Source organism: Camelus ferus, chromosome 2 (genome assembly GCF_009834535.1).
Source record: "Camelus ferus isolate YT-003-E chromosome 2, BCGSAC_Cfer_1.0, whole genome shotgun sequence".
Taxonomy (NCBI): Eukaryota; Metazoa; Chordata; class Mammalia; order Artiodactyla; family Camelidae; genus Camelus; species Camelus ferus.
The window spans coordinates 90715806-90743453 of record NC_045697.1 but is presented as its reverse complement, the minus strand read 5'-3'; the positions used below and the strand labels follow the sequence as shown (position 1 = coordinate 90743453).

The 27648-nt window shown below is 33.5% G+C and overlaps 2 protein-coding genes, 1 long non-coding RNA gene and 1 pseudogene across 15 annotated transcripts in view; 2 read left to right on the top strand and 2 right to left on the bottom strand.

The window, feature by feature from the left end:
• MFSD8 (major facilitator superfamily domain containing 8) overlaps nt 1-21411 on the top strand; it is a 48740-nt gene extending 27329 nt beyond the window's left edge. For 3 of the 11 annotated variants that reach the window (XM_032463254.1, XM_006178608.3, XM_014554079.2), the window contains 2 exons: nt 51-298; nt 2450-7478. In XM_032463254.1, coding sequence (XP_032319145.1) covers nt 51-298; nt 2450-2656 — 455 coding nt within the window. In that variant the 3' untranslated portion in view covers nt 2657-7478. Of the gene's footprint in view, nt 1-50; nt 299-2449; nt 7479-8211; nt 9399-12855; nt 13032-21292 lie in introns of those variants that run through there. The other 8 variants (XR_004313649.1, XR_004313647.1, XR_004313640.1 and 5 more) reach the window with 8 other exon arrangements.
• Nucleotides 10553-27638, bottom strand: PLK4 (polo like kinase 4). 3 transcript variants are annotated; one of them, XM_006178611.2, is made up of 16 exons: nt 27299-27636; nt 26569-26664; nt 25630-25725; nt 25434-25548; nt 22099-23113; nt 21280-21380; nt 19150-19286; nt 18194-18298; nt 17709-17811; nt 16612-16761; nt 15162-15295; nt 14978-15069; nt 14688-14832; nt 13755-13895; nt 12375-12481; nt 10553-11181 (listed from the first exon to the last, which is right to left on the bottom strand). In XM_006178611.2, the coding sequence occupies exons 1-16, from the start codon at nt 27326-27328 to the stop codon at nt 11079-11081; spliced, it is 2670 nt and encodes an 889-aa protein (XP_006178673.2). In that variant the 5' UTR covers nt 27329-27636; the 3' UTR covers nt 10553-11078. The 3 variants fall into 3 exon arrangements, with proteins under 3 accessions (XP_006178673.2, XP_006178671.2, XP_032319073.1); XM_006178609.3 differs by having other exon boundaries at nt 11023-11181; nt 19150-19517; nt 27299-27638; XM_032463182.1 differs by lacking the exon at nt 27299-27636 and having other exon boundaries at nt 11023-11181; nt 19150-19517; nt 25630-25721.
• LOC102523733 lies at nt 15401-15909 on the bottom strand (annotated as a pseudogene).
• On the top strand, nt 21440-22452 carry LOC116658336. Its single transcript, XR_004313686.1, has 2 exons — nt 21440-22192; nt 22292-22452. It is a non-coding gene; the product is annotated as an uncharacterized LOC116658336 (long non-coding RNA).
• Nucleotides 27639-27648: the final 10 nt, after the last annotated feature.

The window sequence follows — 27648 nt, the reverse complement described above, 5'->3', positions numbered from 1 at the left end:
ATTCATCTAAAATTAAGAAGTAATACACTGTGCTGATTTTATTTTTACAGATTTACATAATAATTCAATCCCTAATACCACATTTGGGGAAATAATTATTACTCTTTGGAAGTCACCAAGAGAAGATCACAATGAAGGACCAACTGGTTGCCCAATTGAACAAGCCTGGTGCCTCTACACCCCCATGATCTATCTGGCCCAATTCCTCACATCAGCTGTGCTAATTGGAATAGGCTATCCATCCTGCAATGTTATGTCCTATACATTATATTCAAAAATTCTGGGACCAAAACCCCAGGTGAGTCAGTTACCCAGACATTGCAATTGTGTAAGATAAACTTGTAAGCACTCATGTTTATTAATACCATTCTCTATTTTCACACAAGCTGATTTAGGGGATTTTTATCATACTCAGCATTTTAAATTTAAAAATCCCACAACTTTTATAAAGTACTTATAGGATTTGACGGGGTAGGGTATAGCTCAGTGTTAGAGTACATACTTGTCACGCACCAGGTCATGGGTTCAATCCCCAGTACCTCTTAAAATAAACAAACAAACCAACAAACCTAATTACCTCTCCTTCCACCGCCAAAAGTACTTACAGAATTTGTATGCTGAAATTTAACAAAAAGTACTTTACATTAGAACTCAAAGGTGTTTTGAACTCAGACTGAGTTCAAGCATAAATTACAGAAACTCATTCTTAAAGTAGGCAACAGTTAACAAACCAAAACTGATAGGCAGATTTGGATCTAGACTTAATTTCATCTGGCCCTGAAGACAGTTATTAAGAGATGAAAACACAATGGTGTGAAAAATGCATTGCACTTATGTGTATTTTAAAGTTAGTTTTTATTATAAGAATTTTCATATTCATTAAGTAAAATTTAGAAAAAGTATAGAAGCAAAATGGAGAAAAATATCAATTACTACCAATGTTCTGATGAAATATATTTCTACTTCCAGTCTTTTATGTATGTGTATGTATGTCTAACACAAAAATAGGATTATATCATTCATACTATTTTATAATCTGCTTTTTAAAAAAATAACAATATGCTATAAGTATTCTCCCATGACATTTCATTTTCTTTTAGAGAATTATTTTTAATGGAGTCACATTTCATCTATGTATGTACCATCATTTATTCAGTCATGTTCCTGTTATTGTACATTTACATTATTTCTAGGCTATACTCTGACTTGTCTTTTTAGTACCAGTTATTTAAATGGCAACAACATAAAAATAGTATCTTCCTCTTTATAAAAATTAAACTGATAGTTTTATATTTTCATGGTAGGAATTAGTGTTTCTGTATTGAAATAAAGCAAAGAGAAAAAAATCTAATGCCAGTGTTTTTAAGCTGTAAGAATAGGCAAAACATTTTGGTAATTTCTGAGTTTCTTAATCTATAAGGTTATGTTTTCAGATTTCCAAAATCAAGAATAAAAGCATATTAATTTCAAAAACAATATATGATGGTTGTAATTCAAGTAACTTGAAGTATATATAGCAGAAAAGGAAGGCTCCCCTTACCTTCATCCTAAAATCAACCACTGTCTACTTCATTTGTACCCTTCAAGACATTTTTTATGCCTTTTCAAACATATCCACACTCATGCCTTTTTTAAAAAAGGTAAAATGGATTACATCTCATATACATAAACTTTTTTCTGCATCCTGGATTTTTTTGTTTGTTTGTTTGCTTAATATATACCATAGCCTTCTTTCCACGTCAACGTGTATAGACGTTATTCTCATTATAAGATCTTATTCTGTATAAGACCTTCTTCTTTTAAAGCAACTGCTTAGCATTCCATTTATTAAGTGTACCAGAATTTATTTAGTTAATCCACCATTGGCAGACAGTTAGGTTGTTTTCAGTTGGGGGATATTAAAAGTAATGCTGCACTGCACATTCCTGGGTAGATTGTATCGGCTATAGTTTTGGATACAGTAGTTGGAACAGTGACATTATGGTATAGTGGAAATTCAGCCAAATAAGGCTTCAAATCTCTTGGATAAGTTACTTGAATTTTCTGAGCTTTAGTTCCTCATTTGTTAAATGGGGATAACACCAATCATAGAAATTTGTGAACGTTGGAAATAATATATCGTAAAGCACCTAACACAGTATCTGGAAGATAGCAAATAGAAAATAAATGTTAGCCCTAAAAGGTAAATTAATAAGTTATACTGTTTCCAGGACTTCAGCAGACAATGTTTGTCCTTTTATGCTACTTTTATTATTCCTAACCTGAGAATTATCAAGTAAGTTTATTGTTCATTATTTGCTATATTTATAGAGAGGCACTCTATATTTAATTTAAAAATAACAGATGGAGAAAGCGATTCTTGTGAATTTGTCATAGTTTGCTAATAGTAGCATCATCCTTGTTTTAAAAATAACTACACCTAAGTATCAATCTGCTTTTCCCCTCACAGGGTGTGTACATGGGCTGGTTAACAGCTTCTGGAAGTGCAGCACGGATTCTTGGACCCGTGTTCATCAGCCAAGTGTACACTTCCTGGGGCCCACGGTGGGCCTTCAGCCTTGTGTGTGGAATGGTTGTGCTTACCATCACACTCCTGGGTGTGGTTTACAAAAGACTCATCGCATATTCCATACGGCATGGAAGGAGTCAAGAGTAACCTAGCTGAGACTAGGATGGAATGTACTTGCTGTGTGAAACTTTCTCTTCTAAGGCTCAGCTAGACTATTGCTATGAGTCAGTTTCCTAAAGTCAGGTTGCAGATACTGTATATTTTGAATAACCAGAAAATATGTTGAATAACACAGGGCATTCTATGCTTAATTGTGAATAGCAAGATAATGTAAAAATTCTGGATCATAGTTTTCTTATCTCAAAAAAGAAATAGTCTTCATATAACATTTTCTTTGGGTGGCATGGACTCATGAGTGAATAGACAATGGTCTACGAATGTGAGGTTGTAGTCTTAATTCAAACTGCAGAGGTGTCATTAAAGTAATGAGAGACCGTCTATGCAGTAAAACCATAAGGACAGTTCTGTATGAATTACCTGTAATAGAATGAAATTATAGAAATTGTTTACCTAAATAGAGGTACTTTTATTCAAATGTACCTCCTTTTTGTTAATTTAAAAATGCTTTTTGTTATTATCAAGTTTTCCTTATGAAGCAAAATTATGACTCTTATATTTTCCACTTACCATTCCTGCCATCCTGCCTTGACTTCTATAAGTCATTAGTTTTAATACTACACTTACTGTCTTCCTTTAGTTCAGGATCTCATTGAGTAACCCCTAAATTAATGGATGAGTGTGAGTAATGTTCATATTTGAGCAATAAAGCAGATTAAGAGATCAGGACGGATTTCACTACCTTAGGTAGGGATAACTTACTTTTTTTCTTTCAAGTCCTAATAAATAATTCACTTTAGAAACATAAGCCAGGTATGTGTTATTGTATACATATGTTGAACAGAAAACTGTTAAAATTATTGGCATTTTTCAATTCCCTTAAATTCTAGAGAAAAACCATTTATTTACTTTTCCTATCTCTCGGTACTGGGAAGACGCAAGTTTTCAATCTGTGTCAGCATAGCTACTCAGAACTGCAGGCCATGACAGTCCCTGTCTAATCAGTATTTGAGATAAAATGGCTTTAATCTGTTTACTGAGTTTACTAGAAGTTGGCTAAATCACACTTTCAATGTATACATTTCTACCTCTGCGTAAGCTGAATGCTGCTAATAGGGACTAGTACAGAACTATTTATATGGATAATCAATATTACCCCAAAATGTAAAAATATTTCTAAATACTTTTCCAAATGTTTCCTACTGTAAGATATACATATTTTCAAATCTGAGAGTAAACACTATAATCTGCACTTTATACTAAGTTTGCTGTACTTTTTTTTGTTGGGGGGTAGCTTGAGTATCAGAAATTTATTACAGTTCTGGAGGCTAGAAGTATGAGCTCAAGGTATCAGCAAGGTGGGTTTTGTTTGAGGCCGCTCTCCTTGGCTTGTAAATGGTTACTTATTCTCTGTGTCTTTTTGTTTGTTTTCCCAGCTCTATGGAGATATAATTGACATATAACATGGATAAATTTACGGTGTACAACATGTTGATTTCATACACTTATATATTGCAAAATGATTACCATATTAGAGAGCTCTTTCCATATTCCAGGTAATGTGCAATGTACTGTTTAATTCTCATAGCAGTCTTATAGGGTGAAGATGTTTTACAGATGAAGGAACAGAGGCACAGAGAAATTAAGGTACTTGTCTCAGTAACAGTCTATCTTCAAAGTCTACATTCTTTTTTGGGGGGTTGGGGGAGGTAATTAGATTTATTTATTTATTTATTTTTAGAGGAGGTACTGGGGATTGCACCCAGGACCTTGTGTGTGCTAAGCATGTGCTCTACCACTTGAGCTATATCCTTCCCACAAAGTCTACATTCTTTACTGTTTTTTTTCATAGTGATGAATTAGCCCATCAAGTTGCAGGAGCAGTCACTTAAATGCTAATTGTAGGGTAAATTAAAAGTTACTTATACCAGTGACTCCTATTAGCAGAAATATTTGAGAAACATAATTTGAAGCTTATTGACTGGGGCATTTATCTTAGCTTAATAGTTAGACTGTTTCCATGCAAGAATATGACAGAGAAGTTTCCCAACTTCTGAAGATTTATAAAATTTTATAAAATTCAGATAAAACTGTAACCTTGGAAAAATGACTGCCACCTTCCTTTTTATTGAGAGTACTTTCTTCTCCAGAGGATTACACCAACACACATCTTGGCACAAAGGAAGTGACATGGGGTGGAGGAGAGAGCAGTGAGGTAAAGTTTGAGGAGAAAAATCACCTGGTTGAGATCTTGAGTTGACAAGTTGAGTATAAGTTGAAAAAGATGATAGGATACCTTAAGTATAAAAAAACTTCTAAAAATTACTATTAAGAAAAGACATGTTTTTAAAAATCTAAACTTATACTTGATAAGAAAAAATGATTTTCATAGTTGAAGGGATTTATAACTTCATAAAGTGTTTCTATGTGACCTTGTTAAGCCTGGCTACATTGAAAAATAAACTCCAGTTCTCTTGCAGTGAATTGGAGGAGTGAAGTAAATCTGTATGTTATTTTTTGTTTTGGAGGAGATAAACTACTTATCTGCATCTGTTGAGATGCATCATTAAGAATACATAACTTATTTTGGGTACCATTTTTAACTATTCCAGACTTATTTGTAATTGAATGTATCTTACATTGTGATTGTATATTTTCTAATAAACAAGATTATTATATATTTGTACCTAAAGCCTTAAAAGATTACTTATTCATATTTATCCTTTAAATATATATTCAAGGGGCCCAAGTATGCACCAATCACCATGCCACTGCGGGGAGCGGAACAGTAAACACAATACACAAAGCCCCTGCCCTCATTAGACTTACATATTGGCAGGAAAGTGAGACATTAGTCAAATGATAACACAGATGATAATGCTCAAGGAAAGGGCGATGAAAGAGAGGTGTAGGGAGTAATGAAGGCGATGTAGCTGAATGGGAAAGTCAGGGAATATTTTTCTAAGAAAGTAATGATTTAACTAAGGCCTGGTGGAAGAGAATGGTTTAGATTGGTGGAGTGGGACAAGTGCATTTCAGGTAGAAGGCATGATGTGTGCAAAGCCCTGGAGGTGGGAAGATGTTGGGGCTTTCCCAGAACTAAAAATAGGTCCAGGGTGGCTGGAGTATAGTGATTGAGAAAAAGTTCTGTTAGTTGAGGCTATGGAGAGACAGTTCAAGACCTTTAGGCCTCAAGCATTAGGACTCCTCTGGTGGCAAGTAAGAGTTAGGTATTCTAACTCTGTGCATGGTTGGAGCTAGGAATCCAGATAATGTCATCAGGACTCTGTTTTTTTCTTTTAGTTCAACATACCTCTGTTTGACTTTATTTTTAGGCACTCTTCATTTTGTGACAAGATGGCCGCTGACAGCCTCAAGCTCGCAATACCTTTATAGCTCACAGTTCTGGGGAAGAATGGCTCAAGCAGAAGTATCAGAAAAGGCTCCAAAAGGCTCCAACTAGCCAAGTTTAGCGTACATACCCATCCTGGAGTCTACCAGGTGGGCAGGGGATGGATCCAGGCCTGGATCACACATCTATTCTGGGAATATAGTTGTGTGAGGGAAGAACTCTGTCAGAATCATCTCAGTTACGTAGAGTAAATAGTTTTATAACTGGGTGGAGAAAAGCAGGTTCCACCAAAGGCAGGTTACCTGAGTTGACATAGATACTTATCCGCTGTACCCTACACCTCTCAACTGTTTTCACATGATCATAATCATAGAAAATATTGTGGAAAATGGATAAAGCTACTTATACCCAGCTTTTTCAGTCAACACAGTCCGTACCAGTGATCTTGGAGCACTAAATGGATCAATTTTCCATTTACAAATGTAACCCATTTGTGATATACCAATGTTAGGAAGAATGTTACTATAAGCACTTAAGTATTTTGGACTTTATTTAAGAGAAATAGGAAGGTATTTAAGGTAACTTGGACTCTAAAAAGAAACCTGGGCTCCTTGTAGAAGTGGCTGATTCCAGGTGTGGGGCAAAACGAGCCTACATCTAGTGCCAGAAAGCAAGGGAGTTTATTAAAGAAGTCTTTCCAAAGGGACACAGGAGTCAAATAAAGGGACTTCTAGTAGCCAAAAATGGGGCAATTAAAGCACTGAAAAGAATATCTGCAGTTGATTTAAACACATCAACTGTGTGGAAAATCTATGAGTTCAAAATGATACTAAAAATAAGATAACTGGCCACCTTTGGAGGTTGCTAGGATTTTAGCTCTTTATTCTAAAAAACAGAAAATAAGGAGGAAGGGTATATAGCTCAGTAGCTATGGTAGTGTGTGTGCTTAGCATGCATGAGGTCCTGGGTTCAATCCCCATTACCCTCATTAAACAAACAAACCTAATTACCTCCCACTACCCCACAAGAAAAACCCATTAAAAACCAGAAAATAAAGACTCAAGCATCTCTTCTGCCTATCTAAATTTCAGGGTAGTCAAATATTGATGAGGTAAAGTTATTTTCTATAGTATAATCCAAACTACTAAATACAAAAGGATTAACAGAATTAGAAAAATTCCCATTTAGCAACCGTTAGTGAAATAATAGATAGGGACAAGAATCATCAGTGAATGGCAAAAATACTAGGTGGAAGATTAATGAGGAACTTTCTAAAGAATGGATGAGGCTAACAACACTTGAACCCACTGTTCATTCTTAACATCATTAAAAATGGGTAAGTGGTATGTGCCTCCTGATTTGATGCAGCAGGAAGTACTCAGTACAGCCTATGAAAGTGTTCCTGCCAGAAAAAAAAAAAAAAAAAAAAAAAAAAAAGAACCAGAATCTAATCAAGCCTATAGATGTAAACTATCAGTTTACAGGAAATACAAAAGATAAGTAAATGCCACCACTAGTAAGTAATCATCTAAGCCCAGAAGGTGATACATTCTATAGACAAATGGTTCAGTTTCTTAAAGTTAAACAAAAAATTGGCATAGAAAAAATAAAAGTTGAGAGATCAGAAGTCATAGATGAAAAGAAACTTCAGAGATACGTAAATCAAATGCATTACAGAGATCTTATTTTTGATCTTCTTTTAAGTCAAATGTAAGAATACTTTTGAGGCAATTGGAGAAATTTGAAACTAGACAACATTAGATGATATTAAGGAATTGTTAATTCTGAGATGTGTTATAGTTATACTTTTTTAGGTCTTTATCTGTTAAAGATATTAAAAAATTTATGATAGAAATTATATATCTGGGATTTGCCTCAAAATACTCCAGTGGGGGAAGGATGTCAGTAGGATAGATGAAACAAGATTGGCAAAATATTTGCTGAAGTTGAGTGGGAGCTACGTGGAGGCTCCTTATATTGTTATATCTGTACTTTTTTGTGTTTTTAAATTTCCACAATTAATTTAAAGTTAATAATATAATCAGCTTTGTCTTTTAGAATAAGCTGGCCGCAGTGTGAAGTATAAATTGGAGTGGATGTGGAGGACATTTATCATGTTTGTAGCCACTCTTCCCAAAGACCCTTCCACATTTGAGAACTTCTCATGTTGACCTTCTCCTCTTAGATAGAAGCCAAAATGCATTCACTCTCTCTCTCTCATCTACCCTTGCAGCCAGGGCATGAATTTGTGTTTCTGGCTCTGCCAGTACCTGCCTCCAGTGTGAGACTTGCTAAGGAGTGGAGCAAAAGTGAGCAACATGAGCAAAATTGATTTTGGCGAGGGAGCAAGGTCAGTGGCTTAAATTTTGGAGAAAGCAGTGGCACAGCTCCTGGAACCTAGTCCCACAGCTTCATCAGCATGGATGTGGGATCTGTGCTGAGCCAGGGTTGGTAGGGTGTCTTTTCTGGGGCAGCTCCTGCATTGTGATCCAACCATTGTTCCTAGGTGCAAAGCCTGAATCTCTATCCCTCCTAGAGTCTATGAGCTAATATCCTTTAATAAATACATTCTCTGCATAAACTACCTAGGTTAGATTCTGATGTTTGCAACTACAAAACCATGACTGATAAAGGAGGCAAGAGTAGATGCTTGGAGACAAGCAGGTTATTGCACTAGTTCAGATGAGGTATGTTAGTGACTTGGATTGGGGCAGTGAAATTTGGAATTAAAAGCATATAAAATATATTTTAGAGGTAGCCTGGCAGGATAAGTTGGTGATTAGATGAGGTAAAAGAATATGTTAAGAATGATTTCCAGGATTCTGACAGCAGCAAGTAATGCAGATGCCATTTACTGGATTAAATACTGAGCAGGAAAAGGAAGAGTGCAGTTGAACTAAATAACGTTCTTATAGACAACAAAGGAATGCCAGATATGCCCACAAGACAGATAAAAATGGAATGTCATTATAAAATGAACTGAAAGAAATAATTTTAAGTCATGGAAAATTGAAAAAAATGACAAATTATAATTTGAAAAACTGAAAAGTGCAAAAAATTTTCTGAAATGGAGAAATAATAGGAAGATATGAAAATATTGCTGGCAGAGTTCAGGAAAAGAATAAGAAACTTATAAGGTGCCACAGACTACTTCATAAGGGAGATTGAAGATGGAGGAAAATTAAAATAACAGAAACAACAGATAAAAATGATTTGGAAAAAGTGATGGATATAAAAATTAGGCACAGATTATTTAACATACATATTGTAGAAGCCCTTAAAGAAGACAACCAAAGCAATAAAACAGAACAAATTCTAAAAACTATAATTCAAGAAACATCTTCTGAAAGAAAACTCACATATGTATATGAAGAGGAAGCTCAATTTGAAAGAAGGGAGGAAAGGAAAAAAACAAGTGTGGTAAGTAGAAAGTACAGAATAAGTTGGGACATAAATGCAATAGAACTGTAAAGACATAGTAAAATAAATCAGAAATGATAATAAATGTCAACAAAGTAAACTACAGAGGTAATTACATTGGATTAAAAAAATTCAGCTATATGGTATGTATGAGAAGCACCTGAAGCATAAAGACACATTAAGACTGAAAAAGATGATGAAAAATACACCTAAATTGTGTCAAAGCAAAATGTATGTCTTTAGCCTTCAACATTTAGCTAGGAGTTCCGTTAATGATTTCCATTTTTAAGGGGAAATTCTTATTTCTAATGATGTTTGTATCCCTAAGAGAAGGGTTTACATAATTTTCGTTGCCAAAGTTGGATTACCAATGTATTAAAATGTGTTAATTCTAACAGATATTGCAAAATTGCTTTATCATTTACACTCTAATCAATAATAACTGAGAATGCCTTGCTCTTCTTAGCACTATTATTTTTTACCAATCTTTTTGATAAAGGGAAATGATTTTGTTTTTATTTTGCATTTCTCCAACTATAAATATGGTTGAGCATATTTTCTTTTGGTTGATCATATGGACTTTCTCCTTTGTGAATTATTTGTTCAAATCTTTTGTCCATTTTTCTAATGGGTTGTTTGTCTTTTTCTTATTAATGTTAACTGTAGAATTTGTTACAGATTATTATTTTTCTTCTCACTGCCTTAGGCAAAAATGTCCAAAACAATGTTGAATAATTATGACATTGGGTATTTCCTGACTATTTAATGGAATTGGCTCCAATATTTGTCTTATTATAAAAATCAGAGGAAGCATTAGACTTAACAGTTTATCATATTTAAGTAGTTTCATTCTCCATTTTATGTTGAGTATTTCATTAACAATGGCTGTCCCACTATCAAATATTCTTTTTCCTCATGTTAATTAATCGCATTGTTAAGTTCTTCAGTGTTAAAATGTTTATCATCATTAAAATATAAAAGTATTTTCAGATAAAGATAGAGAACCAATGTATTTACCATTTGCAAAATTAATTTTTAAAAGTTAATTGGATCCTTTTAAACAGGCAAGATTTAAAAATGAGTTTACTGAGTAACTTATTTTAAATTAAAAGTATTTAATTAAATAAATCAAAAGATAAAGTAACTTATCACTGTATTTATTATTTTTTATAAAATGCATTTGCAGAAATGTTTCATCAGAAACTGGTGCTACAAAAATAAATATAAAACATATATACATGTTTACATATGTTATTTATAACATAAATATACATCATTTACACGTTCAAAATTCAAAAACTCCAGCATGTTTTTTCCATGATTCGTAACATGCCTAGGAAGTAGGGAAAACAAAAACAGCAAAAACATACCACAAACTATTTCTACTTTTGCTTTAAAAGGTTATTCAATACAGATATATGAACACAGTAATTTTGAGAGTATATGTTCTAAGAGCAAAGTTAGGTGTCCTATTTTAACTTTTAACTACTACATTTTTTAAGTGACTCAAGTTTTTCCTGCTTTGTTCTCTCATTAGAATACATCTATATGGTATAGATTAAAATTATCTTTTATGGAAAGGCTTTCTAAAGAAATTTTTTAAAATAAAAAGAAGTCACTTTACTTGAAAGCCAACAAAAATGTTATTTATTAAACTTATATATCTAGAAGGAGCTTTAATCAATGAAAACTAGGAGCTGGATTGGAAAACATCAAAAGGATGGATGAGAGACACTGTAATTTCTGTTTGATGTATTCTGGTAATTTTTCATTTTCTCCATACCTAAATGAAGCAAACAAAAAAAAAGATAAAATCATCACTTTGTCACCTGGTTTGTATGAGTACCAAAAGGCAAGTTACATTTTTTAGTAATTCTTCAATGGCAAAAGGCACCTCAGAAAGATTATACAAAATTATTTATTAGGTAGTGAAATCAAGTTAAGCATGCTCAATTTGTTTCCTTTTAAAATAGATCAATTTCTAAATGTATTAAATAATAAAAAGAAAATCAGATTAAAAAATTTGAACTGACTTTATAATTTCTAAAGCAGGCTGAAAATCTGGATTCCTCATTAAATTGAAGGCCCTAATTTAAAAAAAAAACTAAGCTAAACACATTATAAATACATTTCTATTAAATGTTAACAATTTCCAAAAAACCATATCAAGTGAAATCTGAACTTATATCTCCTGAACCTGGGTTCTACCCATTTTATATATATATATCTACTTTCTAGAGTGTCTGAAAGAGCTGATTTAACAAAACCTCACTTTATGAGTTCTTTAAATGATAGAACTACATATATACACACCAAAGCAGTTGGTAGATAACCACAAATTATATTTGGCCCAAGTATTTTCTCTACTAAAAGCACTTATCATAAAGTAGCATGTTTGTATTGGCATCATCAGCACCCTTCCTCTTTTTCAGGAAGTTATGGTTTGAAATGTGGAAACCAAACTACTGCTTATTCTTGCTATTGCCAGATTCCTCATTGCTAGCAAATTAATTAGCCTGACATACATCCTCATTCAGAATGAATGTGTACATTCAGAAGTCTTTTAAACATTAATCACTTTATATTAGATCAGGGGATATAGCTTTTCATTTGGGAAAAATCATCTGGTTATCTATTAAAAGAAAGATTCCCTGTTTCTATGTTCTCTTTACTTTGAACTTAGAAGTTCATTACTACTGAAAGGGCCAACCTAGTTAGACTAAAGGAATACTAATGCTAAAGGAATCTAACCATTTGGAGTGGATTATCCATACCAATTACCCTGCATTCATGTAGATACTTATAAAATATGTGTTAAAAAGATGATATGCACTACTATGAATATTTAACAATTTAAATAATAGTATTAACTTTGTCAACATGAAAACAGTAACTTTATTAGGTCATTTATTTCAACAGACAGAAAACAAAATTATAGCAAAGAGCTGAACGTCAACCAGTATTTTAAGAACTTACCTAGTTGTCTGACCATTTGGTGATGTATAACTAATAGAAGACACTCCTGCCTGCACGACCAACTGGGACCCATCATTAAACTGAACCCACACAGCTCCACTAGTTAACTAGAAAAATAATAAGCATCATAATTACTATACAGTAGAGGATATGAAGTTCTTAAAAGGTATTTGTGTTTAAAAGGTTTTTCATATAGTAAAAAAAAAAAAAAAAACCTTTCAGGTAACTACAAATTTGGGGCTGTGATGGTAGTAACACTGAGAATATTCATGTCTTTTCAGATTATTCCTTTAATAGGGCATCATAATATTAAAATTATTCTACATAAATCCCATTCCCCATTCTTTCCCACTAGGATATCTGATCAGGTTTCCTCCCACCCTCCACCAAAGTATGTCCAACCAAGAAGAGATTTAGGAAATAACCAAGCAACGTTTTATTAAATTAGAATTTCACTCTATTCTCTATTCTTTATTCTTAGGCCATAAGATTTTCTATTCTGCCTGAGTTGTCAGATCTTTGCTTTTGAAACTTGTTCCTCAAGTCTCTAATATATACAATGTGCCACTCCAAACAGAGTACAGAGAAGACACGGATACCAGAATCAAATAGACCTGGGTTTACATCCAGACTCTGGCAACTAATGAATAGGAATATGTAAGTCAACCATCCATTATGAACCATAATTTTACTATCTATAAAAAAAGATAACATCAACATTTATTTTGGGAAATGAGACAATATATGTGGAAAACATAGTACCACATAGCAGGTACTCAACAAATGTTGAGTTCCCTTCCCTTTATTTCCTACCCTCATTAAGGACTAGACTGTATTTTACTTCACTGTAAGTAAAAATTACATGTCCTATGCTCAAAAGTCTCTACGAGTCAAGCTTTCAGATAATATACATAAAGGTTTACACCTACATAAAATTCTGAAACAATGTAAAAATGTAAAACAATGTAAAAGCTTAAAACAATGTAAACTTAATTTTTAAATGCAAAAATTCTTTTCTGCCTAATCAAAGTTACTCTAGTAATATAGATTACAAATAGTTTCTAGAACTTGTAAAATGCCCTGTACATTCTCAGCTCATTAACAATTAGCCATTACCATGACCTCTACTTTAAAAACAAAATGGCAAAAACAGGTCACCCAGGCTCTAGCAGGGAGTTTATTACCAACAGTATCTAGAGTTTTCCAACTGTATACAAATAAAAATATGTTAAAATTATTAATGATGTAACCAACGCAAAAAACATATAAAAACTTTCTTGCAAAGAGAAATTTTAAAATAATTATATTTTTTGGTAATTGTCTAATCACTGTGGGAACTACTTTGTACTGAGAAAATTCACTTTCCTAAAAATTTCTCACCTGTGTAGCCCAACCAACATTTTTCACAAAAACAGACTTCAAAAGTTGTGCTGATTTAGGGAGACAATCTTTTAGACTACTAGAAGAGATGTTTGTTCCAGAAGCTGCACCTGTAAGGCCAAGTCCTTCATTTGTAACCATCTACAAACAGAAAAAGGTAGGAAGGTATTATTCCACAGCATTCTAATAAGCCACCTCCAGCCAAAGTAGAAAATGAGTGGATTTTCATTAGCTAAAATTAATTGTTTAAAAACAATATTAAAAAATAATCATATTATAGAAAATTAGAAAAATACAGAACAGAAAAAAAAATCAGAAAGTTAGTGTTTTCGTTTTGGTAGATTTCTTTTGTCTTTTTTCCCGAAGGTATACTTTTTTCATAGCTGCAATTAGTTTGTATGTTTGTGTGTGTGAGTACACATATACATATATACACATAGAGAGATATTTTTTAATGTTGCATTTTACTACATTGCTATATAGTCTTCATGGACATGTTAGTTCATTGAGTAAAAATATAAGTTTATTTAACCATGATTCTATCATGGATTTTAAGGCAGATAATGGTACTTGACCACTAAAAAGAAAACATATATGTTAATATATTTAGCTTTTTCTCAGATGGGTCAGGGTAGGCCATGCTGAGGTAACATTTAAACTGAGACCCGAAGGATGAGAATTAGCTGTTAAGGGGTTTGGGAATAGAATTCCAGGTCATAAGAATAGCATGTGAAAAGGCCCTGAGAGTTTGGCTTAATCAAGGAACTAAAAGAAGGCTTCCAAGGCTCAAGCAGAGAGTGTGGGATAAAGTAGCCCAGGATGAGGCTGGGAAAGTAAGTAGGTGATAGGCCACAGTAAGGAGTTTTAATTTTATATCAACATCAGGCAATCATTGAAGAGTTTAAAGTAGAGAAGTGACATATATTCACTTACAGAAGGATTGAGTATGGGTGCCTGTTTCAGAGTAGCAGCACTCTTAATGATTCTATTTGAAGATGGTGTATCTCTCATCAGGTAGTTTGGATCCACAGAAGGAGGAGGTGATAAAGTCTTAGGTGAACTAGTACTACTAGGTTTTCTAAAGGAAAAAGACATGTCCAAATACATTCTCTTAAAGCTGTCAATTTACAGAAAACAAAAAAAATGCTCATAATGTAAATATGAAACTTTTAAAAACATTTCTGAACATTTAAGCCATATTTAGTAAACTTTCAAAAATTTACCTTCCTATGATTATTGGGAAAAAGGGAGCATTTCCACTTTTCTTTTCCTCTTCTGAAATGATGCATTCCAACGCTAAACAAATACGGTGGCCCTATTTCAAAAGAGTGCTTTCTGTCATTACTTCACCTGTCATTTGCAATATTATTAATTGCTAAGAAAAATCTACTACAAGTAGGTACATACCTCATTAGCATGGTCCATATACATTTTTATTTCCTCTTTTAAGCTATTAACTTCACTTTCACCTTTTAAGGTATAAGATTTCCCAGTTTTTTCGATCACCTGAACTGAATCTTCTGTTTTATGTATCTTTGCTCCTTAAAAAACAAGAAAACTCTTTTATCATTTCTTTAAATATTCCTAGATTTATATATTCATTATCATACAACAGTATACATAATGGTTCCTAGATCGAGGTATTATTTATGTATTCATTTAATTTATTTAAAGAGCTCAGCTTTTTATTCAATCTGTTACTAAAGAGGTTTAGTTAAAAAGACCAAAGCCCATGTCATCATCAGACTCCTCAGATTCTTCCTTTGCTTCCACTTTCTTCTCCTCAGCTAGGGCAGCAGTGGTGGAGGGGCCGGACTTCTTCCTGGTACAGCACCAGCTGCTGGGGCAGGTCCACCAGCCCTTACGTTGCAGATGAGGCTCCCGATATTGAAACTGGCCAAAGCCTTTGCAAACAAGCCTGGCCAAAAGGTTCAGCATTTACACTGGCTGCTTTAAGGAGGGCATTGATCTTCTCCTCTGTGACTGTCACCTCATTGTCATTAAGGAAAAGGGCCAAGTGGATGCAGGCGAGCTCGGAGACCGAGGCCATGGTGCAGGAGAGTTCTAGGCAGGTGCTGCCAGGCATGGTGCTAGTCGCCAGATAAAGTGAGGGTCTCACCCCAACACAGCTTTAGCTTACTGAAGGACCGAGTACCTTCCAAGGTATCATTTATATTCACTTACTGACCATTAATAAAATGAACCTCTCAAAGTAGTATTCAATAAATATAGGCCATCCATTTTTCTTTTCTGCATATATGTGGATGAAGTTTAATATTTTTATATTTTAAAAAAAAAAATCACTGCTCTCATACAAAAATGTAAGTGGAGGACAGGTATAATTATGTCTACTATGTGAGTGTACATGCTATATATCCCTTAAAGGAGGAAGCTTTATAGATTAAAAAGTAAACATCTCTAGAGAACAGATTTAAAAAATAAGAGTCTCTGGTTCAACCTTATCCTTTTGTGACATTTATTATTCTCATAATTTGGTATATGTCCATTTAATTTCTAATAAGAAACAGGATAGTTTATTTCATGTTGTTTTTATAGTATCAATCTTGATATTGTTAAATTGGAGCCAAATAGGGAAAGAGAATTAATATACATTTTAGACAATAAATTGTTTACAAGAAAGTATATATAAATAAATTTTGATTAACATTTGACATATAATATACTCTGCTGTATTATTTACATATGGAAATACAAATATTATGGAGATATATATATATACATACACACACACATGCACACACATATAAAACTCGCTGTGTTGAATTGAAAAAAAACCCCCACAACTACTAAGTTACAAACTAAAGGGAAAAAATTACCATTTCTAAATGGTACTTACCATCATAAAACCAAACCTCAAAATCAGCACCAGGGGAATTCTCCATCAAAACACATTTAGCATATCTTGTAAAATAAGTGATTTTGGGAGATTTAGATCTTACAAGCTGTACAAATCTGGAAGCATATTGATATTTTCGCCAGTACTTTTCTAGGGAGAAAAAAGGAAACAGTTACCTCATGTTACGGAATAAAGTATTGGCTTGACATAAATTCTATAAAAGTTTAATATTTATTTTTACTCTTCCTCAAAAATTCAAGTTGATAGGTTAATAATCCTATTACCAAAATAAAAATATTTTAGAGATATAAGTCCATAATTTTAATGAAAAATAAAGACAGTATAATAAAGTTTCCAAGAAGCATGTAACAAAATCTAATGATTAGTATCACGATTATTTAAAAAATCACTATTAAAAGTAAGATAATAATTCAAGGAAAAGTTTAATAAATGAAAAGAGTTCTACCTGAGATATCAGAACCAAATGACTTTCAGGAAAAGAAGTGCAGCTCTTTTTATATTAATTTTTGCAGTTCCCTATAACTATGGGTATTTATAGTATTTAATAGTTTTATCTGTTTAAATTTCTAATATGGTTAGATTAGATAGATTCTCTTATTTGTCTCTTTTCACCTCGGTGAAGTCTTACTATTCAGTAGTTAATTTCCCAATCCATAATATCCAGAAGCTGAACTGGGAGTCAAATTTGGTTAACCACAATTATAAATAATCATTATGTAGCACAGTAATATTTCCAAAAGTCAAAAACTACTTCACGTTGAATTTTTAACATGATTCTAGACAAACTATAACTAGTGTACAGATTATATTTGTACATATAACTAATATGTAACATAACTAATATTCCAGAGTTAGTTTCTAACTAAATAAATAGAATCAAATGCCATTATAACAACAGAATATGAACAAACATTGGATTAGTAAGGTACAGCACATCTCACTGGATATAAAGTATGAAAACAGGACCTGCAGTCTGATCGAAGCCAAGATATTTACAATCTATGCTATCCACATGTATAGAGTTTATGTATATATATATCCATTATCTAAATTTATTCCTTGGTAAATTTACATACCTGGTAAATTGTCAAAACTGTACCTACTGATGTTGTCAGTAGGTAAGGGCGGTCTATCAGCAAGAGGAAAACCTCTTCCATCATTTGGATAATAAATAGTGATCTGCCAAAAAATTTTTAAGAACTTTAATTATATGCCATTAAGTCTGAGCATTGTATTTTGTTACTAAAATTATAAAAAGAGCTCTCATGTGATAGTAAATATTATTCTATTGAAAATGCTAAATATTCTCTAAAAGTAATTTTTTTGCTCTTTAAACTTAAGCCTAAAATTTAGATTTTATTACTAGTTATAATCATTCTTTAAACCACACTAATTTATTTAAATATGTACAGTATGCTATTTTAGTTTTGAATTTCAGAGACACTATCATGTCAGGAAAACTGATTAAAAAAATTTTTTTAAAGAATATTATTATAGAATGAATGGAATGCTAAGTGCATAAGTGATGAAGCTACAAGATAATAAAGTTAATTCACATTACCATATTTCCATCACTAGATATTTGAAGAACTTCTTTCACATATTCTTGAGATGCATACTCCTTTAGAAGCTCCACACATACCTCCTCTGAATCAAGGATGCTCACCTATAAAACAAAACAAACCCCCTAAAATCAATAATAACTCTCTTGTTTACCAGAACAGTTCTGAAATATATATTAGTTAAAAGTACTTAACCATGGCAGAAAGAAAAATTAAAGTAAAAATCAAAAAGCTGCTCCACTGCAACAGTCTAGACTAGAGGTGTATCTGACCACAACTGTGAAGTGTTAAGGAGCAAAGGTAAAAAGGTATAATGAAGTGTGAAATGTTAACCAATGAGCAGAAAGATAGCAGAAGGTAGGGTGGAGAATAAGGACTTTGAAAAGACAATAGCATGCCAAACAAAAGCAAGACTGGGTGAAATGGAAAACAAGGGACAGAGAGGATAAAGAGTCAATTAAAAAATTAAAATCACATTCCCACTTCACACACGACATTAAAAAAAATCCTATACTTAATTTTGTGCATACTCCTTTTTTAAATAGTTTCAGATGTTAAAGTTATATTTTCTAGTTTCATTTTGATTTGAAACTAGGTTAAATGTAGAAATAATAAAAACAAAAGCAAAAGCTAATATTAAATATTAATTTAGTTATTAGGATTGTGAATAAAATATTTAACACAGTATTTAGCCAGTATTATTTTTAAATGTTTTTCATTATCAATAATTTAAAATTCAAAACTTAATATCAATTCACCACATTCACCATTTTTTAAGTACCCAGAAGGAAATAAGAGCTATTTTTCCATAAACACCCACTCTCTTTTCTTTAAGGGAGTTTATCACATACATACCAAAAATACAGGGGCAACTGAAAAAACACCATGTTTAATAGCAGAAACCATATACTCAAGGAAAATATAATACAGTGATTTAGAAAAATAATCAACATACCACAGCCTTTTTGGTTTTCTGTCTGATTGGTTTTAACCTGTAAGCAGTCAAAGGAGATGTAATGCTTCGTAATGTATGTTTCTGATAATCCGATGGTGGCTCCATGCCCCTAGTCTTGTTTTGCTCGGAAAAAGGATCTAAGCCAAAAATAGATTCTTGTTGAATTATCTCAGGTTTATTGTGAAATGCAGTCATATATTTCATGGTATTCAGCTGTTTTGCAGAATGTGCATTATCAGAAATACCGGGGCTCTTTTTGGCTCTTATATCAGTCCAGGCATTTCTTGATGTGTCCTGCAAATCTGGATGGCCCTGGAAATCTCTGTTTGGGCTAATGCTTTTATGCTCAGTAGTTTCTCTTAAATGAGCTGTAATGTACATAGAATAAAGCAATTTAGTGAATAATTAAAAAGTCAAGTCTACACAAAACAATGTCATGCTCGTTACAACAGCATTTTTTTTTTTTGAGGAACAGAAGAAATCTAGTAAAAAAAAAAAGCTCATAATTTTTTTAACAGGCAGTTTCAGATATGGCATAATAAAACAGTGACTTTAAAAGGACATTTTAAGTCAGGCTGCAAAGGAACATCTTTAGTCTAAGACTAGAAAGAAAGGATGTTAATATGAAATTAATTTTTCAATCAAAGCAAACTAGTGACTTAGGTCACCTATTAATACTAAACAAGCAACTGCCAATGCTGCAACAAATACAGATTTGAGAGGAGTTCCCAGGTAATCATCCTATATGATGTGTAAATTTTGCTCTCTTTAAGCTCAGAACTATTCCATCTTTACTTATAAAATATGCAATTAAAACCAAAAAACACTAAAATATATGAAATAGCTTTAATATTGCTAATATTTAACATTATAAATGTATTTGCACCCACATTATTAAAAAAGCTCTTGTTGAACTTTATCCATTTATATTTTATATAGTTTTAGAGTTCATGTGGGAATATTATTTTTTTAAAGCCCTTAAAATGATTAGACTATAAAACTTGGAAGGCAATTTTTCTAATGCTAAACTCTAAAAAAATCTATATCACAGTTTTTCCCTTAAATGACTAAAGTGATTCCCCCAATTCCCATTATGACAAAAAATATCCTGTACCAAATAATATATTTTAAAATTGCAGAAGCACTACTAGATTATTATAAATGAGGTTATTTCAGACATGTCCATGTTACTAAATAAAAGTATCTATAAACACAATATAAGGTTAAGTGCAAGATTAAACATGGCTGTTTGTAGTTTAAAAAACAGAAACTTGAATTTTCAACAAGTACACATGAGAAGATTAATTCTTTTGGGCTCTTGAAAATAATACGCATAAAAAATAGACTCTTGAGGTTGCATAACAAGTCTGCTTAAATTACAACCATAATATGTAATTATGAGGTAATGTGATACTTAGTAAAAAATTATCACCTCCTCTCCATATGTGTCTTCCATATGTTTCTTTTTTATTCTCTCTTTTTCCCATCATTATTTTCCAACTCACCTTCTGTGAATCTGCCATGTTCATTAATGAGAAATGTTTAACTTTCAAACTTTATATCTATAAATAAAATAATGACTTAGATGACAATTGTTTAAAAATGTTTGTTTTGTAGCTATGTACTTTAGTGTATGTGAGGTCCCACTGGTATATTATAAGGTTCATTCACATCACCTTCTACTTAAAAATAAAGTCAACCATCTCTTGATTATTTCTTAGGCACTGATAGCAGATACTTATTATAGAGAGGCTGCAAGAACAGAAGGGTTAAGAGTAAAGCCAGATTTCTTGGGTTACACTCCTGTCTCTTCTATTTATGGACAGTGTAGCTTGGGAGATTAAGCTTTATGCACCACAATTTCCTCATCTGTAAGACAGGATTAACAATAGTATCTTCCTCATATGGTTTTTGTGAGAATTTAGTAAGTTAATAGTATATGTTAAGCATTTAGGACAGTGGCTGGCATAGTAAGTACTCAAAATGTGTTAACAGTTATTATTACTATAACTGCAATATAGTTTATTAAAAATGCATTATTTTCTTAAGAAAAGCCAAAAAGAAAACTGCAGTGCTTGGTAAGTGTCCAAGTCATTAATTTTTTTAATAAATAGTCCATTAAAAACTCACCATTTATTTGCAGATTCCCAAACCATTGTTGCACCATTTCAGTCTGAGCTGTCTGCTCTGGAAATGGAAAAGGAGTTTTTCCTGGACAAAGATGACTGGAGCTAAACAAAGAAAAAAAAAAATCTCATGAACTAAAAAAAAATTTATCAGGTAATAACTTTGTAAGATAAGAATACTTAAAAAGGGAGATCTCTTCTAATACCTAAACAATTTTAGATTAACTGAAGAACCCAATATTTGCATAACTGAATTGTCTCTGAGAAGCTAAATTCCCATGCCAAGATGCCCATGACACTGTGATAATGTTTCTATATGGCTACTGTCCTCTTGTAATTTAAGCATAAAAATCAAAGATCAAAAAAGAAAAAAAAATTAGTCACTAAAAAAACTAGCCTTCATGTGAGAAGCAGTCAATAATATGATTATTCATCACTTAGTCTCAGTTTCTCTTTCTCTGTGTGCGTGTGAGCATAGTTACTATTAGAGTACTTTAGGGATCAAACATGTTTAATATATGATTACACTGGAGACCTACTTCATATAATGACATTAAAAATTCCCAAGTATTAAACATATACTATAAATACATTCATGAGCACACACACATTTTAAGAGATTCGTAACCATAATTCAAAATCATCATTCTGATTCTTTTCCTATTAAGAAACAAAAATCATAGTTAAGAATTGCCCACAGAACATCTGACATTGTCAGAAAAAAGGTAACGCCTCCCCCCTTAATTAAATAGATGCAGCTTCATGTTTGTGCTAATAACATGTTTATGGAAAAGTAAAATGCTTTTGATAGAATTATCCTTACAGTGCTTGATTGTTATCAGGTCTTTCAAAAGATCCAGAACTATTGGATGTCTTTTCTTTAAAGAAGTGAAAAATATTAGCGTTGCTGTTTGTGGGTGAGTATCTTTCTTCATTTTCATCTACTTTTGATCTTTTGGATTTTGAAAGCATATCCGCTGAGTGACATCGTTCCACTGTATACGTTTTTGCTCCAGACTGACCAGATCTATCAGACGAATGGGCTCTACGAAGATATCGAGAATGTGGCCTCTCTTCTGCCTCTTGGATTACTCTTCCCCTTCCACTATTACTGGTTCCTTGTTCTTGATTTCCCCACTGATTATAAAAGCTGCTTCCATCTCCTGAAGGAGAAAAATCACTTGAATTTTTATTCTTTGGAAATACAGTCATTTTATTTGGGAGTGGCTGATCAATCAAAAGTCGTCTTCTGTCAAATAAACTACCACTTATACTGGTACTGGAAGAAGCCGTGATTGCAGTAGAAATTGTGGCATGTCCACTGTCAATTGAGTCTTCTACAGTTCCTGAATCTTTACTTTTTGTTGAAGCATTTCGGGACATAAAAGGATGGTCTAATACTGAAGACAGACTTAAACGATCTGCTGGATTTCTACGAAGTAACTGGTGAATAAGGTCCTTGGCCTCTCTTGACAAAAAAGTTGGCATTTCATAATCTGCCAATACTACTTTATTTAATGTGTTCTTGACTGTGTCGGTGTCAAAAGGTGGTCTCCCAATTAGCAGGGTATAAAACATACAGCCCAAGGACCAAATATCAGATTCAAGTCCATGTGCACTTCGAGTTGCAATTTCTGGAGAAATGTAATTAGGAGTTCCACATAAAGTATAGTGTTTCTCATGTGGCATTTTCAATTGAGTTGCCAGCCCAAAATCGGCAATCTTGATGTTCATATTGCGCGTAAGTAAGAGGTTAGAAAGTGTGAGGTCCCGGTGTAATATACCATGAGAATGAAGATACAACATTCCTGTGATGATCTGGTGCATGAAGTGTCGAGCTGTTAGAATACAAAAAAACTTATAATTTAGAAAATCTGAAAATTCAGTATTTAGAATACATTTTGAAACCCTAGTACATACACCAGTATTATAATTAGTAAACTGGTTTATGGCTCAGTTTTACCAGCCAAAATACCACTCTGATAATTTCATAATATCCTTTAATAATTCCCTTTAATACAACTAAGCACTCCTTTTAATCTTTGTCCTTTGCAACTGATGAGACTTCTATATACAGTTAAGGGAAGCTTAATTTTATTAGGAACTGGGAGAGACTAGAGTTAGCTAGGGTAACAGAAGTCCATAGAAATTAAGAGAGAATATTTACAATCAAATAAAAAATTCATAAATAGATTCAAATTTTAAAAAGAGAAAAAAAGAAAAGCAAGTTAAAGTTCCTTTGATATCCTCCAAAACTTTCCTAAAAAGTAATCACTATTCAGTTTATATGTATTCTTTTAAACTTTTCTTCTATGTGATAACATACATTTAAATCTATAGAAATATATCATAATAAATACTTTTTAAATATAAAAATGGTATAAAAATATATTTATTGCTTTTTTTCCTCACTTCACACTATTTCTTGGAAATATTTGTGTCAGTACACACAGATCTCCATTGTATTTAATTCCTACTGATGAATATTTGGGTCATTTCTGACATTTCAAGATTATAAAAAATATAGCAATAAACATTCTTGTACATGCTTGTTTTCTTGTGCATATATATGGGGTGCTTCTTTATGGTAAATTCAAGAAGTAGAGTCACTGGGTTGAAAGATAAAATTTAGTAATTCAATACCTTGCCAAATTGCCCTCCAAAAGGCAATTATTTTCAAGCACATCCTTGTTAACATTTGGTAATCTCAATCCAATGGGTAAAACTGATACTCATTATTTTAGTTAGCATTATTATGATTATTGTTGACTTTGAGCATCTTTTCATATGTTCACTGGCCAGTTATACTTATTCTTCTGTGAACAGTCCACTTATATCCCCTGTCCATTCTCCTATTCAGTTATCTTTTTCGTTTTAGGCATTCCTTATATTTTAAATATTAATTTGCCAGCCATTTATTTTACAAATATTTTCTTCCTATCTTTGACTTTTAAATTTGTTAACAGTATCTTTTGTCTAACACATTCTTAATTTTAATTAAGTCAAACTGATAATTCATTTCCTATCTTTTGCAAGTTCTGCCTTATTTAAGGACTTCCTATTATACAGTATTATGAAAAATGCAGTACTCATCAATATGTGTATGAATTTACTTTCAATTTGTATTATGGTCTTATTTTCAGTCTAAGGATATGAACATTTCCATAACTTTTTTGTTTGTTTGTTTTTTTGTGGGGGGAGGTAATTAGGTCTATTTATTTTATTTATTCTTAGAGGAGGTACTGGGGATGAACCCAGGACCTCATGCATGCCAAGCACAAGCTCTACTGATTTAGCTATACCCTCCCCACTCCATAACTTTTAATACATATAACCAAATTGTTTTCCAAATGGGTTAAATACAGAATCAAATGGACAAAAAGCCTATCAGCAACTACCCTTCTTAGCCTTCAATCTTAGCCTGCAATCTCAAATAGCTGGGTAAGGTAATTTGAAAACAGTCATTTGTGTGATGCTATATGGACCTTATTGATTCTGACCTGAACTATAAAAAGTTACTTACAAGAAACTGAGGAAGCTGAAACTGACAATATATTTGACAGTTAATAGTGACTTTGTGCTTTTTTTTTTAATGTCTGTATCTTTCAAAGTTAAAAAGTGTATATGATTTGCTTCAAAATATTTGGGGAAACTGGGGAATAAGAAGAGTACAGATGAAACGATCTGACCATGAGTTGATAGTTTTAGAAGGTGAGTGGGAAGTTCATAGGGGCTCATTATATTATTCCCTCAACTTACATGTTTGATATTTTCTGTAATAAATGATTTAAATAAGTTATTTGTGTTTGACTTAGAAACTACTACATTAATAGCATTCTAAAAAGTTTTATTCTAGATTTGAAAGGATAAGCACTTGGTAAATTGTGCCCAATGATGTAATTTAAAATGTTGTTCTGGGAAAAGATGGATAGCAAATTTCTCCTTTTTTACTTCTGTAATGTATGAATTATTTATATGAATTAACAGCTTTTTTAGTTTGGGGGGAAAAATCTTTTGTAGCCCAAAGTAATAATTGAAACAGTTTTACTAAATATTACAAAATAGTATATTCTTCAATACTACAAGGAATAGAATTCATATCTACCAAGAAAAAAATTTTTAAAGGAAAAAAGAAAGAAAAAAAGAAGCACAGCCTACCTTCGTTTTCTGAGAATGGTTTTCTTCTGTTTTTCAGATACCTGTTCATTTCTCCATTATGGCACATTTCTAATACTAGGTACACGTAATTGTTATCTTCAAAATAGTTATAAAGCTGAAATGTAAAAGGGCATAATAAAGTATAATACAGAAAAATTCAATGTCTTTGATCACTTTAATAAAATTTGTATCTTACCTCCAAGATAGAAGGGTGTTTCAATTGGCAATGTATTTTCACCTCATTTTGAACTCTCTGTACCATTCCAGCTTTGCACATGGCTTTCTTATCTATCTAAAAATAACATGAGAGGTTTAAATGTTGATGATAAACTTTCAAATGTGAAATTGTCAAGTCAACTTTGAAAAGAGAGTATACTTTAAAATACTCTTAAGTCCTTTTATCTACTTTTTGAGATCTGTGGTCTGTTTTCCCCATGCACCTAGCACAGTGCTTGGCAGAGTAGACAGTCAATAAGTTTACCCAATGCATTCTAATGCACACTACCAACTTAAAGAATTTAATAGCTCAACTATCATAGCTATAATAACAACAAAAATTTAGCAAAATGTTAAAACTTCCCTTTGCCTACTGGTTTAGATAAATGCTTCTTAATTTGCTTGCGTTACTCCTATTAGACTGACTCCTAACAATCAAGAATAGTATTTTTTTTTTGGTAGGGGTAATTAGGTTTATTTATTTTTAATGGAGGTACTGGGGATTGAACCCAGGACCTTATGCATACTAAGCACGCACTCTACCACTGAGCTATACCCTCCCCCCAAGAATAGTATTTTAACTTGTTACAGTGTAATACAGAACTATGCACAAGTGTATTCTTTTGATTATAAACAAATTATTTGTTCTTTGATTTCTAACAATTACTCCATGCATAAAATTAGGACAGATACCAGGTCTAATGAACATTGTGAAGATAAAACATTTATTTTTTAAGAATCTGCTAAGCTATCCTTAAGTTCAACTGTTGAACCTGGATCTACTGTCTTCTGCCTAAGAAATGGGCATTTTACACAATACAGAAAAGGCTCGCAAGTAAGGAGTTTCTGACATCTCAAGTAGCAAACCTCTCTAGTTACTCGCAAAGTAGAGGTGAGAAGTTGATTAATATATTCTTACCATTTTGATTGCAACTTCCAAACCAGTGTGAATGGACTCAGCTCTGTAGACACCAGCAAATGATCCTTTACCAAGCAGATTTCCAACTTTAAAATCCTTAAAAGTTAAAATTAAAGAATATGTGTGATGACTTTCAGAATTACAAAGGAAAAAAAACAGAAAGGGGCTGGAAAAAGAAGGGAATTTTCACTCAAAATTCAAGTAGGTATTACACCTCGATACAGCAGGTGTCTGGAGTGGAAAGCATGTTGACGCCTTGCGGGTCTCCCTGAGCTTCCAGCTGGGTTCTAGATGGAGCACCCTAATGATATGGTTCCTCAACCTCAGTGTAGCCTCAGCAACTTCTTCCCACCTCTAGCCAACCCCTGAGAGTTAAGGGCCTGAACAGAATCCCGCCGCAGCTCCCGCCGGAGGTAACCGCCATCCCCTTGGAGAAAGAGGGCGACAGCCTTGCCCAGCTCTAGCGCGGCAGATCCGGCGGGATCGCTGACAAGAAGCCGTGGTGTCTAGGGACAGAAGGGCGGGGCTGCGAGCTACTCACCTGTCCCACCGCCACCGCAGCTCGGAGGGGCGGGTCGCTCCGCCCTCAAACAGCCGAGCCCCTGGCGGTTGGGACCCTCCCAAAGCACCTCGGCGCCCACCCAGCAGCTGTTAGCTTCGCCCGATCCCCTTCCTGCCCACGTCGAGTCCCGCCACTTCCACTCCCACCTGCCCTACTGAGTCTTTTCACCTCGATCTTCTCCCCGATGCAGGTCGCCATATTTCCAGGCACCGGTCAGTGCTCCCCGGATTAGCTCCCTTCACACAGTCCTTTCGAGGCAGCGCTCCAAGCAGCAAGCGAGTGTTGGCGCCCATCAGGCTTGACTGTCTAGGCCGCCGCTCCCGGCGACAGCACAGCCACGCAAAGGTCTCCCGGGCACCTTCCGAGGCCTGGGCGGCGCCTCCGCGCTTCCATTTTGAAAAACTCCCGCCGGTTGCCGTCCTAGCAAGGCTAGCGGTGACGTAATGAGACAGCTCGCTCCGGAGAGGCTGCGCCCGGGTGCGCATGCGTACAGGCACTATCTGCGCCGCTTGCTCAAG

Excerpts from the sequence above, each read along its gene's own strand:
- PLK4 (XM_006178609.3), bottom strand. The coding sequence starts at position 27,328 with ATGGCGACCTGCATCGGGGAGAAGATCGAG. Across the intron at positions 19,518-21,279 it reads TGGGAATCTGCAAATAAATG|CTCATTTAAGAGAAACTACT; the intron begins GTGAGTTTTTAA and ends TGTACATTACAG. Across the intron at positions 18,299-19,149 it reads AGAAAACCAAAAAGGCTGTG|GTGAGCATCCTTGATTCAGA; the intron begins GTATGTTGATTA and ends TTTGTTTTATAG.